Source organism: Anopheles ziemanni, unplaced genomic scaffold (genome assembly GCF_943734765.1).
Source record: "Anopheles ziemanni unplaced genomic scaffold, idAnoZiCoDA_A2_x.2 scaffold_103_ctg1, whole genome shotgun sequence".
Lineage (NCBI taxonomy): Eukaryota > Metazoa > Arthropoda > Insecta > Diptera > Culicidae > Anopheles > Anopheles ziemanni.
In genome coordinates, this window is record NW_026690030.1 from 118,061 (window position 1) to 134,161 (window position 16,101).

At 41.6% G+C, this 16,101-nt stretch overlaps 1 protein-coding gene across 1 annotated transcript in view; it reads left to right on the forward strand.

Moving 5' to 3' along the window:
* LOC131292821 (tyrosine-protein kinase Dnt-like) overlaps window positions 1-8,988 on the forward strand; it is a 68,947-nt gene extending 59,959 nt beyond the window's left edge. The window contains exons 2-6 of the mRNA XM_058320904.1: window positions 7,161-7,527; window positions 7,603-8,358; window positions 8,440-8,659; window positions 8,727-8,803; window positions 8,877-8,988. Of these exons, the coding sequence (XP_058176887.1) occupies window positions 7,161-7,527; window positions 7,603-8,358; window positions 8,440-8,659; window positions 8,727-8,803; window positions 8,877-8,988 (1,532 nt within the window). The remainder of the gene's footprint in view (window positions 1-7,160; window positions 7,528-7,602; window positions 8,359-8,439; window positions 8,660-8,726; window positions 8,804-8,876) is intronic.
* The last annotated feature ends 7,113 nt before the right edge of the window (window positions 8,989-16,101 follow it).

Below are 16,101 nucleotides of genomic sequence, written 5' to 3' on the forward strand. Positions count from 1 at the left end.
CGAGTTTACGTACTGTATTAATGTTGGTTTGTTTGAGCGTTCAAATAACGATGGAATTTTTAACTGATCATTGAATGTACATATGTTTATATTTTTCCGTCAGGCCAACCAGCAATAAGAAGTGAAGTGCCTAAGTATTTCTCAAAAAGAATCAAATCTTTATAATACTAAATAACATAGCCTTATGCTTGCTTCTGAAATAATGCTTCATCACAAAGTTTCATGAAATTTGTTGTGAAAACCATTTTGTGCCTTCGTTTTTGGACAAATGTTTTTATCTTAAACTTTAGCCCGCATGCTCCCAGCTCAGTTTGAATTTAACTTTTCCATCGATTTTTCCTTCGATCAATATCTTGGGCCGTACCGGGAAATTTACTTATTATTATCTCATTTGAAGCTCATTGTGTGGAAAGTCCAGCGAGTGGACAATTTTCCAACAAAAGAAGTCTTGCTTTTTGGAATCCCGTGTTTTTCTTGTTAATAGCAAAGCTTCAGCATTATTGTTATTAGCCCAATTTGACCTGATTGTGAATATTTTTCGACGCTTATTTCTTCAGGCCAAGAAGACGAACGAACTTGCCGTTTGAATGTACTAAATGACGCCCTTTCATTGCCCGAATGCTCCAACCTTTCCTGCCCAACTACCGCTACATCGACAGATCGCAAGACGAAGAAAACTAATTCCCAAAGCGCATTACATTCCACGTCCCCTCTTAAGGAAGCTGGCCGTTTGATGGGCATTTTCCCTGAAATCGTTTCCATGGTTCCCAGGCGCGAGAAAATATCCAATTTAGCAGACACGACTCAGAGCTCCACCCAGAATAGCTATCAGAATTGTTGGGCTCTCGGCGGCCAACTTAGTGTTATCGCCAAGCGCGACATAATTTTGTACAATAATAAGCTTAAATTATCGTTCTATCATAAAACATAGAAAATGAAAAACCATTGAATAATCGCCGTTGGAACGGAAGAAAAACAACACTTCTTTATGTAAACGTCAAGCAAAATGTCATCGTCCCGCGTTATGGTTTTGCAAATATTTCGGGATATTTCTCCTGGCGTGAATGTGCGTTCTCTCTAACGTCTTGCAGCTGAAGCTATAGTCTTTTTTGCCCCTGCTTGACTGATGAACGAGAAGCCGTGTCCTACACACGCCTCCTGTCAATTTCGATGAAAGATGATTTTACTTTACACTCATCTCCACTGCAGAAAAATTGTATGTTATGCTCTTCCCCAACGAGAGAGTACTCCATTTCCCCACCTTATTGTCCCGCCCCATTCGTTTGTTTCGTTTGAAGGAATTTGTGATTCAACTTTGCAGGGAAGAAGGAAGGCTAAGTGAAATGTGTAGCATTTAATTAACATCGTCTAGTGACAGGGCCACTGAAGCAATAGAAAGGTGATGGAATTTGCTATTTATGTAGTGCTATAAAAGCCGCGTGTGTGTCTTCATCTTGCTTTTCCTTTTGTCATCAATCGTTAGCGTCGTTGACGATGTCTATTCTAATTTAATTATTATGAGCCAATTTTCCTAGGTGTCCTCCTCCTTCAAGTGTGTAGAAAGCGGAGGAGGACACGCGACGCTCCTCAATGGTGGGATGCAATTTTCTCAGAAACCCAGAAAATACGGAATTGGAGCATGTTGAATTAATGATAGAGAGGATATATGTATATTCCGATCGTCTGCCACCACCACCGATGGTGTGGGTATAATTGCCCAATGAGACGCCAACGCCAGGAAACTAACGAATGGGAAAACTGGCTGTAATTAGTGCCGCAGTTCCCTTCACTGCAAAAACCTTCCCATCAATCTGAACGATGGCTGATTTTCGGACCAAATGAGCAGGAAACGATGGACCTTGGAGGATCATTTGCAGTCTTCCTTCAGTATACGATTTGTGCAGCAATTATCTGCCTCAAAGCTGTAACTGTCCTCCCCTCGTACAAATCTGGCTTTTTCTGAAAATTTGGGGGTGAACTGCTGAGCAGATCTTGTGGAGAAGAAGAAGGGTGCCTAAGAATCATATTCCTGTCACGCAATGTCTTCAATTAATCAAGCATTCATTTGGGGTTTATCGGAAGTTTATTTCTTTCTACAGATTGCGATTATCTGGAGGATAATGTTTGGAAAGATTAGCTCTAATCTAGGTCGTTGGTTGGTTTTGAGTATATTAAAGATTTTTTAATGATTCAAACGAGACCATTCATTGGAACATTAAGGAGATATTTTGGCGAAACACCAAATGCTTTATTTCTATGCGTTGTACTATACTGAGTTTAGTTTACTTAGGCTAACACTCCCATTATTGAAAACTACTCTATAAAAAAGTTACAATAACAACATAGGTTTTGTGAAATTCCGATTGTAGGTGTCTGTCGTCTGACCTTTATTTCTAATTACTCTAGGTCTTACTTTTTTAAATACCCAAGAGTTTGACGATCCATGTCTGAAGGTAATATTCTGTTCTCCAGTCCGATTCACCTTAAAAAATAAAACGGTATTACCTGGTTTTACGGTATTATATTCAAAGTGTGTGGTCAAATAGCAGGCCTAAACACATTCTTAACTTAATTAGGGTCTAACAGTTCAACACATGAGACGCAGTTTGTTTTTAAATTGAAAAACAGACGAGTTGAAGTCAAAAAGATGGTACATGCTAAAAATAAAACGAATTTTTCCTCCCAAAGAATAACAAGGGAGTTTCCAGCAACAGGTGTTTCTGGTTCAGGATTCTAGTTGTGTTCAGCAAAAGTAAGTTGTAAGCTCCCTTAGCAACATTTTGGATGCACTCATCCTTCACTTAAAAAATCCGATCTGCGATGTTCATTTCGTTGTTGAGACGATTTAGAATGTTGAAGAACAATTGGTGAATCGGTGGTAATGATTTGCAGTCCATCCTATTCCTATCTCATTATCTTCGCTTCCTCGCTTCTTGTCCTACAGACTCCCTGGGAAACCCAACATGGACGAGCTTCTTCCTCCGTCGTCCTTCTCGTTTTCCAACCACTGCTATCCTTTGCAGAAACCAATTCTGTTTTTGTGTGGTTCCAATTGTTTCCGAATGAAATTAATTAAACGAGGAAATTAATTGAAAAGATGCTCCTTCCATTGTCTCCACTATCGTCGATGCCGTCCATTTCATGTACCTCCTATTCGCGTCCCATTTGGCTGCTAAATTTATTTTTTGATTCCTTTCCGTGATTTAGATCACGTTCGGTTCGCAGGATTTCCCTCCATCTACAGAAAAGAAGGGAACTGTAAACCTATCACCGATCATCGTACAAACCATGCATATCAAGTGGAAAATTATGGTCAATTCCATCCATGTTCATCGAAAACTGTAACATTTTTCGTACGGTATGTTTGTCGGGTTTTTTTTCACTTGCATTGTCCGCTCGTTGGAAAATTTATCAAGCTTTGAAAGCCAATGCCAACAAACTCGAGACGTTGAGACATTTGCTCAAAAGTTCCGTTTTCTTAACGGAAACAAAAATTCTTTTCAATCTTCTTTTTTTGGCTTTCTGTTTTCAGCTGAAAATGTCACCGAAAAATCTTATCTTTCATGGATGGTCTGATGGAAGTGAGGTCACGGTCGTCTCCACCGATTATGTGAACGGAATAAATTAACTGCTGACAGTCCATTACTCTCTTGGATGTAGGACATTTTTCTTTTTTCTTCCCAGCTTGCACCGCCCATGATTTGAGGAAATTAAGCAATTAATTCCAATTAAAGCGAAGCACGTTGAATAACCGTGTTGAATTCCGTACACTTCCGTGGTCACCATCCAGCATCTTCTCTGTGTTTGTGTGTGTGAATGTGGAAAATCTGTGGAGGAACAGACGAAAGTTTTGTGTGTGCCATCCTCGCTTAAAGATCCGTCTCGGATCGTCTGTCATTTTCAAGACAACATAAGACACCATCTTCGCAAAGTCGTTGGACCTGCTACAATAAATCATTCTGGTAATTCTATGGCCACACATACATACACACAGCCTTAGACCCGGTATGACTAGCTCATCATAATAGGTGACGATTCAATGACGGTTTTTCAAAGTGATGTAAATAGTTCAGAGGAAATAAAAGAAAAACAATCCCAACTGTTGGTTTATGATTGTCTATGCTTTCTTCGGAGCAAGAACTAAAACGATGGAACTAAACTAAATTCAGAAAGGTGTCGATAAAATGAAAATGAAAATAAGAAGCAATGGAATTATGAAATAAAATATTTCGTCTACTAGCGTCTTAAAAGCTACAAACAAACCATATATTGGTTTTCTATTAATCCAAAGCCTCACAACGAGGTCTTTGCCATAACATTTTTTCATGATTATTGTACATCTTGAGTTCTCTTTCGGGTTCCCTTATTTGATTGTGTTCCATCTTTCTTTTTGATCGGTTTCAAATTGTTTGACGAAATTTCATTGAAAGAATAGATCATTCTATTTTTCTCTTTCGATTTCTGTGCTGAACCGTTTCTATTCTATTGTTTGTTGGGGTATTACATAGTATTGTTGAAAAATATTTGGAACATCGTCTAACAGGACGAAGGACCGTTTACCACCGTGCACCTGGCATCGCGCTGACCTGCATTTGATGACTGCGTGCCTGTGTGTACGAGAGAAGCGTGTTGGTTACCGAGAATAGAATTGAAATTCAATCCTACTGGCGTAAAACTTATAAGCAATGCTCTTCTTCCAACAAAAGGAAAGCAATAAGAGCAACACTGCAAGAAAAATGCAGCAAACAGGCACAATTTAATAGATTTCACTTACCGAATCTCAAAAAACAATCATGCCATTTGCATACAAAGATAGCGTACTTCACACCTTTCAGAAGTTTGAGTTAACCCTTTCTAACGTTACAATGAAATGACGAGGAGAAAAAAAATGAATATAACCCGCAACGAACAAAGAGTTTACACGAAGACAGAAAAGCGAAATAAAACTTTCCGTTCCCTCACTAAGAAATCCTCACAATCTCCAGGGAAATACGTTTACTTTCGGAGTCTTTTGAAATTAATGAACTTACTTTTGAAACTTGTATAAATTAAATCAAGCAGTAAGTAGTGTTTGCCCGATATTCTATATTTTATGTGTTGAATAAAATCAATAAAGAACTAAGCGTAATCAAGGAAACAAAAGATTTGCAATAGTTCATTAACAATCTACAGAAAATAAAATGTGGGTAAAATCTCTGGTATCACAATTCAAGTTTTTTTCCCATTTCAAGTCTCTATGTTTTCAGTCAGTTTTCCTACTGTTTCGTTTTTTTATCTGCCACCTTTCGCGTTTTAAACCTCGTGCTCGAAGTGAGTTGTGATAATGATTTTATTTCTAATTTGAATTTCGATTATGTTTTGCGTAATCATAAAGTACATATTTAGTAAAATCGTCGTTGAAGTGTCAACTTGTTCCTTCCTTAATCGGTCGGCAAACTTGGGAAGGGATGCAATTGGGATAACGTAAACAACGAAGAAAGGAGCCGAGTGTGCAGCCTTTTGCAAGACAGTGTGCGGAGGATTGTTATTACAATTTAATCGGATTATCTCTCAATTTTTTGGTTGGTTGTTATTATTATCTTTTCGGCAGGAGCCACCAGCTTCACAGGAGCAGCAGTTGCTTTTCTCTTCAGCAGTTAGGTTTTAATAAATCAACGGATCAACCAGCCAGAGCCAGGGATCAGATTTATGTTGTTTTCTTTTCCCCTATGGCTTCACCATTAGTTTCCCACCGAAAAAAGGGGCCCAGGTGATAGTGGTGTAAATTGGACGGCATTGGACCTTGGTAAACTGTTAAAGATAAAACCTCTCTCCCGTACTTCGATTGAAAGCAAATTTATTCCCAAAATCCATAACGAGATAGCCAGTAGAATTTTTAAACTCTAGGTATCTCTACATACAACCATCACGGGTGATGAACGATTTTCCCGGTGGAAAAGTGGCGTCCAAAAGTCTCGTGTTCAACTGGAAATGGCACGCTTGTCTTCACAGTATGCTATGCATCATTTAATGTCACCACAGCTTTTTACTTCTCACTGAGAGAGCTGAAGACGGTGGGGATGATCCAATGTAGAAGTCACCAAGATTCACCTCCGGTCCCAGCGTTGTTTTGGCAGTGATTTATTTCTCTGTGCTGTTTCTCGCAGTGGAAAACTGAGTGTAGAAATGGGGCAGCACCGGAAGAAAACAAATGATTACAACGAGGTTGCCAACAATGATAATGATGATGATGACACGCTACGGTGCGTGTCTAATGTATTTTCATTCTCATCTCGCCAAAAACCCTCGCAAAAACGTCTCGCTTCGACGATGAGAATATTTTGCTTTCATCGTGTTTGGATGTCTCAGAACATCCTTTGCGTTAAGTGCGAATGCTTATAATTGCATAAACTGACTTAATTTGAAAATAGTACCTAAATAGTAGAAAAGCTCCTACACTTTACTGCAGGTAAAAAAATGGACGACGTAGTCATAACTGTTTATCTGTTTGGTCAGGACGTATGCAATTTGAGCGAATTAAAATTTATTTTATAGCAGCTTACTGCCGTATTAAGCAACAGTACACAAGCGCTTCGTAATTCTCTGGCGATAATTGCCGGCGGACGGTGGCGATATAAATCCAGGGGAAAAATTAACAAACGCGCCCTTTTTTGTCCCACAGGAATATGTATTTTTTCGCTGTTATGCTTAATTGGTGGATAATGTGTTTGCGTCCTTGTTAGCTTGCAATTTTTTACCATTTTTTATTTCCACTTGTTTGTCGTATCTTTGCACATTTTTTTTGTTTCTCCCACCAGAACCAGATTCAGCATTGTTTGTGACCACTACAAACGCCAAAGTACCTTAGTGTGTCAGAGAAATGGCCCTACAACTGGAATGAAACAGCGAAGATGATAAACAAAGAAAACGCTGAAAAGAATGTTAATGCGCAAGAGCTCAACCACTTTTAAATTAATCCTGAATTATAGACCGTCCGTAATACACTGTCGATTTGTCCCCGTGGTTCTATTTCTCTTCTGCTCCTTCGTGTGGCTTTATCATACTGTGAAGCAGTTAGGTTCTAGGATTACAGGAACATCGTTATTATCCGTTTCATTGTAATTAAAAAGGTTGTTCGCATATGACAACACTAACCTATCTAACCTTCTTCTTTTCCAAAGGACTTTCCGCGGAAATCTACTACATTCGAGAGGGTCAGGTGAACGAGTATGCTCTTCATTTCACGGTTCCCGTTCCGGTGGACGTCGAGGAGATCTCATTCACCTGGCAGAGCCTGGCCAAGAAGCCGCTACCTTACCGGATTAACATCGTTTCGCCGGATCCTATCGCTCTGCCGAAGCCCTCGATGAACATCTCCCAGCAGGGTGAAATCCCGGAGCATATCGAAACGTTTGCCATCGGGCTGCGCTGCAGTGGACGAGAAACGGCCGAGGTTGACGTGACCATAACGGTGGAAGTGACACTCGATCGACTCACAGGAAACGCAACAGAGTTGGTGTTTCGCCGAAAGAAGATCTGCTTGATGAGGTAAGTCGTGCGAACATGAAGGTGTTTTGACAACTGAACGTCGAAACTGAACTTTTTTCTTCCCCCGTTTCTCAGTGAACATCCAGATGCAAACCAACCGGATCCTTACCTACTAGAAAACGCGTCCAACGGTCAGAATGGACTGATCACGCTCATAATCGGCGGGATTCTGGCGATTATTTTTGTGGCACTCATCATCTTGATTGCGTATTGCACCCGAGGATCATTCCACCGCAAGCCACATAACGCCCAACCGATCCATACTTCCAGCTTCCAGCGCCTTCAGACACATGCTCCATCGGCCCCCTCGTCGATCCTATCACCACCTTCTATTGCTCCCACGATAGCAACCCTTTCCCGCACCCGAATCTACGCGAATGCCGAACCAGAAGAACTGCAGCGACGCATTTCCGAGCTGACCGTACAACGCTGCCGGGTGCGCCTCTCCAGCCTACTTCAGGAAGGAACCTTCGGAAGAGTCTACCGGGGCAGCTACAACGACAGCCAGGAAGTGCTGGTGAAAACCGTCGGACCGCACGCGTCCCAAATCCAGGTCTTGTTGCTCCTACACGAAGGCATGAGCTTGTACGGTGCACAACATCCCGGTATCCTCTCTGTCCTGGGTGTCTCGATCGATGACCATACGGCACCATTCCTACTCTACCTCGCGCCAGAGAACTCGCGCAACCTGAAGATCTTCCTCCAGGAACCGGTGGCCCGAACGCTGACCACGATCCAGATCGTCAAGATTCAACTCCAGCTTGCACAAGCCCTAGGACACCTGCACAGCCACGGTGTGATCCACAAGGACATTGCGGTCCGTAACTGTGTGTAAGTATTATCGCTCAGCACGATCGAAACTTCAAGGGCAATTTACTAATCATACTTTTCTTTCTTCCCTTGCTTGTGCAGAATTGACGATCAACTGCGAGTGAAGTTGGCGGATAACTCCCTTTCCCGCGATCTCTTTCCCGGCGACTACTACTGCCTCGGGGACAGCGAAAACCGACCGATTAAGTGGCTCGCTCTGGAGTCGATCCAGTACAAACAGTTCAGCGAAGCTTCCGACACGTGGGCGTTTGGTGTTCTCATGTGGGAACTGTGTACCCTGGCGCGACAGCCGTACGCAGAGGTAGGTTCCTCACACTCAAAACCCTCCCAAAGGTGTGCTTTATAGCATTTGCATTCCTTCCTCATAGGTCGATCCGTTTGAGATGGAGCACTATCTGCTTGATGGTTATCGGTTAGCGCAGCCAATCAACTGTCCAGATGAGCTGTAAGTTGCACATTACCCAAAATGACCCCTAAATCAGTCTTCAAAAACTCTTAACTTTCTATTCTCGCTACAGATTCAAAATAATGGCGTACTGCTGGACGATGCTACCGATGGAGCGACCCTCGTTCGAACAGCTGCAGATCTGTCTGCAGGATTTCTACGCACAGCTGACACTCTACGTCTAGGGATTGGCTAGCTCCGGTCAACGGTTCTACGTGTTTCTTACGCCATATCGTCACCATTAAACACACAGATCGCCCAACTCCGCCATGATAGCTGTTACTGGTCCTAGTACCGCCCTTATTTCTCTATCCAGTGTACAGTATGTTTAACGATTGGGAGAATTCTAGGATCAATGTTCATAATGAAGGTAGCTTAATTGACGCTATTGAAAATGCTTCACGAATGTTCACAAAACAAGACTGCGGAGGTTACATAATGAAAATGGCCAAAGACATAACTTATCCCTTGAAGAATGTGCCTTGTATAGAATAGCATTTAAGATGTATTAATTAATGTAGAAATAAATAGTATTGTTTCTGTTATTTATCATTATTTAGAAATATCGCGATGTTCCTATGTTGTCTATAAGTTTGAATGTAAATATGATGTGCAACTTTTCGTCAATGTTCAGCGTTTTATTGTCTTCCTTGTAACCCTTAAAATATATGATCAATAATTTAGTTAGTTGGTAAAAACCTCAAAGTGTTCCGTCAATCGCATGCCAATGATACAATAACAACACATTCCAATGATTTAGGATACTTTCAGCGTTGGTAATACGAATTAATAAATGAAAACTAAATCAAACCGATGTTACTCTTCAGTCTTGGAGGTAGGAAGTGAGTTGAAAGAAAACCTAATCAGGCAAACGCTGTATGTCGTATAAGGCAAACCCTGTGTGTGTTAAACCTCCCTTTTATATATTAGTCCAATGAAGTGCATTTAATATGCATCAAAACATCGCAATCACTTCCCCAAATAAATGTTTTCCCATTTTGCGCTCGGTGAAGGATCCAAAAGGTAAAAAACACGACAAGCACACCCTGTCGTATTGCTTCTTGCATTATTTGCCATCCTTTTAGCATCAACCGCAGCTGCGTACGATGCATTCAGCTGATTAGCTTTATTAAAGCAGAAAGAGTTGCACCAGGACAGGTGAGAGAAGGTGATGGGAGAAGTGAGCCCCATACTCTCTGCAGCTTGAAAATGCTTTGTTAATTGATCGATCATTCGCAATATACCAATTCATTGCTAATTCTCGCCGCCATCGTCCGCAGGGTATAATCGAAGGACTAAATCGTGCACTAACCTGCGAGTCGGGGTCTTCCGGTTCTTTTTCCTCCCCCGCTGTCCGTAAATGACAGAAGTGGAGCTGGTTTGAACGTCAATCGTTTCAATCGTCATGGACGTGTCGGGTTCTGAAGGGTCCTGCTTTTCAGCCGGTTGCAGTAGTAAACATGTGGAACGAAAACTCCACTCCACTCTCTGTTATATGAGACGGTATTTAGTGTCCCGTTTTTTTGCCTCGCGACGCTCAACGGCATCGGAAATAAATGGCGTTTATGCTGTTCTTCCCGAAGCGTTGCAGAACGCAACGGTAGTTGTACATTGTTTTTTCGCAGTCCATTTGATTCAGATCTCTGAAAACGTGCGTTCGATTCGGCAAAAGCGACGATTTACGCATAAAATGGTGGCTGCCGTGTGGAAGAGTGACTAGCATTCAAATATGCAAATGGTGCTTTGGCAACCAACACGATTGAAAAACCACCATCGGCAAAAGGTGGCAGCTGAAGTCGTCGTCGACGTTGTCATCATGAGCGTTGATCGACGTCGAAGTTCGGTTCCATTTGAGTTAAACTAGAACTGAAAAGCTATCCTTCTGCATCGAGCAACAACCCCTTAAATCTGGGAGGCAACGGAAACTGGCACGGGGATGGAAATCCGGACAATCTCCCTCATGGCAACAACCGGAATCGAAACGAAACGGCGGTTCTGTGCATTAATACCAATTATATTATTGTTCCGAGATCGATATCGAAACGCTTCGAGCGGAAGGGCAAACCCTCAAGGGCATCCCTTTGCGTTGCTTAGTGGATTCTGCTGCTGCAAAAAAAAACTACAAGCCAGTGACAACTGTTTTTGAACAGGTCGGAAGTTGGGGTATCGAAAATATACGTCGATGTTACTGGTCTAAAAAAATCTTTTGCAATCATTTTAGTTCCAATATCCTCTCGATAAAATAATGTTACTCTTTTCTACGAGCACCATGCTCCCCGATAGACGAGGCTGGTAAAAATTGGCGGAAGCTTTATGATGCAGAGCCCAGACACATGTTTTATGAAAACGTAGGTAACCAGTAGTATCTTTTAGTTTCGCAGTTTTTCAATTGAAGTTATTCCCAATTAAAAAAGGAATGCGAAAAGTAACAAAACTTACCCTGTGCTCAAATGTTGTTCCTTGAAAGCAATATTGTTTAAAATCGACAATTCAATAAGCAATTTTTAATTGTGTTCGGTAAAATTTAGCCTTTATCCTAATGGATTATGGTAAACATTGTTTTACGCGATCGAAAACCCTGAATGTTTCCTCGTTTCCAACCAGAAGCGTAAATTTTTAGCACCTTCGCGAAAACGACCAACGACTGGGTTCTAAACGAGCAAGGGACAGAGAAGAGGGATCGGGGAAGGTCACACAATTATGCTAAACTAAGTTCATAAATAAATTATTAAATGTAAAACCTCGCTCCATACCTCAGCTTTTGGCGCCTGGTGAAACAAGCACAACTAACGGTTGTGTCATACCGGGTTATTTCAACCTGGTCTGGCCAGAGCATGGGGAGACATTTTATTGCACTTTCTGGGTGGTGGTATGTTTTAATGGAGCAACATTTTTCGCGTTGAGTCTTCTTAGGGCAAAAACGACAACAAACCCACAACAACACGGCATCACAGTGGAAAGTGGCACTAAACTTACTACCATTTTTTGCGAGGGAAATGCGCGAGGTCGCAACAAGCGTGACAAGGATTGGTTGTAAAGAATTGATTTAATTTTATATTTAAAAAAAAAAAATAATACTTTTAATCGGTGAATTTAATATTTTTAAAGAATTCACCGATTCTATAAATATTATGAAACACTGCAGCCTGGTCCTATTACCACTTGACGGAAATGTTGAGGTAGGCAAGAAAGAAGAGAAACCGAGCAAACACTTGAGAAGAAAAACAGTGTCACAGCTAAAGTGTGTTGATAAAAATGGTAGACGAAAAAACTGTTGGAAGAATTAGGCAGGAAAACGAGGTGGCAAGGCAAACAATGACGTGCAGTGTCGTTGCATAAATCTCCATATCAAAACTGTTTGTAACCAGTCGACGCCGACGTGTGCATGAGCAACATTTATTTAAAGTAATTCGCCGAAAGAATTAAACATCGCATCCCTGTAAAGCATTAAAATGTCTGCTTATGTTTGATTATTTTTCCCCCGAATGCTCTTACATTGAAGTGTAGTTAGTGAAGTTATCAAGTCAGAGGCTCATCGTTATCAGGTTTCGAGTTTTTGAGAAAATTGCACACAAGAAAGCACTTGGCACCGGTAATGTTTGTAGCATTGGTGTGCCGTGTTGGGTTTGTAGTTAAAATGATAAAAATAAATTAAAGCTCCCTGGTACACACACACACACACACACACACACACACACACGTCCCACTGTAATTTTTCAAGCCCATTCTTGAAAGTAGTTTTCATTAGCGGTAACTATTTTTTCCGCGGGCTAATTGGTATCCCGATTCCTTTTATGTCTAGGTCTACTCTTGAAGGAAGTGCCACTCATCTCAACATGGGATGTTATAACCCTTCGAGTTGACTTTTCCCGATCACTGCCACTCCTTACAAGGGCCTCCCCTTGTCAGCACCTGCCTGTCAGCGTGTTCAACATCAAACGGCTTTTAGAACGTGCCCGGCATCAATCAACGCTTCTGCACGTTTGGAAAAACAATGAAAACTCAATCTTTCCTTGGCGCTATACCTGCATCCTCACATCGTGCCCCTTAAAAAGGGTTTGTTGTGCACCAAATTATGCAAAACTCCTCGTCGTTGGGAAAAGCTTGTGAGTACCGTAGGGCGAACGCACGAACTCTTCTTCCGCGTCATTTCAAGCTCGTCATCAAACAATGCTGTGCTCAAAACGTGACGCAGCATCGCACCGGGCTCAACCGGAAAATTTCTACTGCTTCCTGTACCAAAGATGGATTTTTCAAGCGTGGTACCAGAGGGATGAAAGAGGCACATGGCATAACACTGAAAGTAAACACACACACAATCTTTGTTGCTCTATTTTAGCAATGACAGGCACGGAGAACTGAGTATATATTCCCTTTTCCATTGGATGGTTTATGCAGCTTCAATTGGCATCAAAATATGTCACGCTCCTCGAATAATAAAGGAAAATGCATCCGAAAATTAATACAGTCAGGCCAGGATGAATCTTAACCCCTTTTTGCATTTCTTGTTTCAAGTTCGCCCCTTTCTTTTGAGGGTATGCTCGTTAAGGATCGCTTTTTTTCTAATTCCAACATATGGTAATGGTTACTGGCATCATCTTCCTTCTTTCGATTAAGGCCCTGTTTCACGTCCTGGTTTGGGTTTGTGTCATCATCATCTTCATCATCGGCTGCGGTGCGTATAATTATTGTTATCGTCATTGTTCTTTCCTTTTCGGGGCGGTCTTAATTTTCCCAAACCACATCATCGAGGGGGGATCATCATCCCATCCATTAGACCTTCTTGCTCTGCCCAGTTTCTCAATCCCGGTGTTTAGGTGACGTTGCTACTCCGACTCTTTCTTTCAGGAGTCCAATGGATGATGTTGCCTTCCCTGAGTGAGATTTCGCAATTCGTGTCCGATGCTGATAAGTTACTTTGTATGTAACACCTCATCAGAGCATATTTTAATGTTTCGTTTTCGAAGAGGTCTCTAGAGGTCACGCCATGAAAACAAGTCCCACTTGCCTGATTCCTATTATATGTAACATATTCCATACATTATTCATATTTGTTTTGCAATAGAAACATAAAAAACAGAAAAACAAGTCTGACCCAGTGTATGTGTGTGTTGGAAGTAACAAATTCGCCCATGATGACATAATGAAACGTGTGTTCCCTTTGACAAATCAAAATATAACCGCAAAAACAACATCCAAGCCCTCAAATGCGGCAGAGGGGCTGGAGTGTAGCGTGGTGTTACCTGCCCCCCGGAAGCGCCCGGCAAGTGCAACATCATTTCGTGCCGAATGCCAACACTATTTACCGGGAAAACTACACGCAAACTAACGAACCGGGCGAACCCATCACCGTCACAATCAGTGGCACCTTGCTATAAGCCTAGGGAAGAAGATGAGAGGGGTGCCAAGTGGAAGGATGTGTGTAGATGGAGTATCGGACGGGTTCCAATTCCGATTCCATGCCAACAGCGGTTGATGGGCGAACGAAATGAGACACCCGAACAGCAATTCCACACGCAACCACAACCACATTGCGAACCACCGCCATCATCATCATCATCATCAACGTACTCCTGCGTCTCCGGAAGCCCCGTGCGTCAAGCCGCCGTTTTCCCTTGACCAACTGCTCGACATGTCACGCAGAAGAACGGAAAGGTTCGGGTCAGAAGCGAGAGTACAGGTGAACACCTTTGCACCAATCGCCGCAACTGCAGTTGGTCCTTGTCATCGTACTCCACTTTATCGATGACAGAACATGTCCGATGGTGCGCCGGAAGAATCAATTTTGCCGATTTCACCGGAAAACATTCTGCCCGACAGTCGAGATGGAAAGCGTTGTCCGTTTGTACCGGTTTCCCGTCCTTGTCCTTGTTTCGCTAAATGTCGGGAGTGTTCCCAACGGTGATCAATTCCCAACAGCGATGTTCTTGAAGCTCGCCGCTCAAAGCAAATAAAAATGGAAGTTTCATCTACATCCAAGTCTCTGCTCTAAGTCCTCGTGGAAGATGCGAACCTTACTCCTAAGGAACTCTGTTTCCTCGTATCAAGATCGTTCAATGTTTCTGTTGCGACTGCCGAAGCGTGGTTTATTTTTCCAGAAATTTGTTTTCGCCGGACGACACGATAATGAATTAAAGTGTGAGGTACCGTGGCTTTGCGCGGAGTGTGTTTTTCGTTTTTTATTCATTGAACACACTTCAACGGATCATTGATTAGATAAGAAAATACGATACGAGCAGCGAAAACATTACATACACATACACAATACTAGTTTGTGCAAACATCTTACCACCATGGAGAAGTCATTACGATGCCCTTTTGCTCTGAATAGTGCTTGTTTATTCCCTTTTGCTTCGCTTTGGAATCGAAGCAATTTTAAATGCGAGAGGAGACTGAGGCAAGAAATCTCTGGAGAAAAGCGCACAAGAAATTGCCAACGAGAAATTCTATAATCGAAGATCATTAGTTCACCGAGGTGGAAAGGCGCAAACCGCCATCAGAAATATAAGCGGGAAATCAAAGCGATGGAAAGATATATTCCCGGATCGTGCACTTCGAAATCTTGCAAGCGATACGATGATTTTGTCGGAATTCTTTTAAATTGTCCTACGCGTGGTAATGGAATGTTAAAATGGAAGCATTAATCTCGCTTGAATTATCATTCTACTGTGCATTGGACGCCAAAACCCCCCATAAACTATGGTTTAACGCCTTGGAGAAGGTTTTCGCAAGATAGAACATTTAACACTCACTCGTCCCGAAGGTTTGGGATTTCCGATCGTTTATTTGTACAACATCTATCGGGCGCACGGATTTTGTTATCGTGTATTCGAAAGAACCGACGAGGGCGACAATGATAAGATTAATAATGATGATGATGATTATTCTAGATTCTATTTGTGATGTCATCTATATTTCCGCAACTTTTTGAACATTTCGAAGAAAATGGAGCTATAATCATGACATGTTATTAAGATTTATTCCTTTTGTTTGTTAATTATTTTGAAAATGAAAAAAAAACAAATAAGTAATTGAGTACGATTTGTCGTATTTAATTTTGATTGAAAATCAAAAAAGTTTTTAATAAAGGCTACCCAATTCTTTTCTAGTACACCGAAAATTTTATACAAATTGGGCTTTGCTTTGTTCCAATATTTTTTAATTCAAAATTCCTGGCGTCCCACGAAATTCAACAAATGTTTAAACTCACTACGAAAAGTAAACTTTGAAAATGATTTGAAATTATAGTTGTAACGTTCAATAAAAATTGCATATTAGGAAATCACTTCTCTCGCATT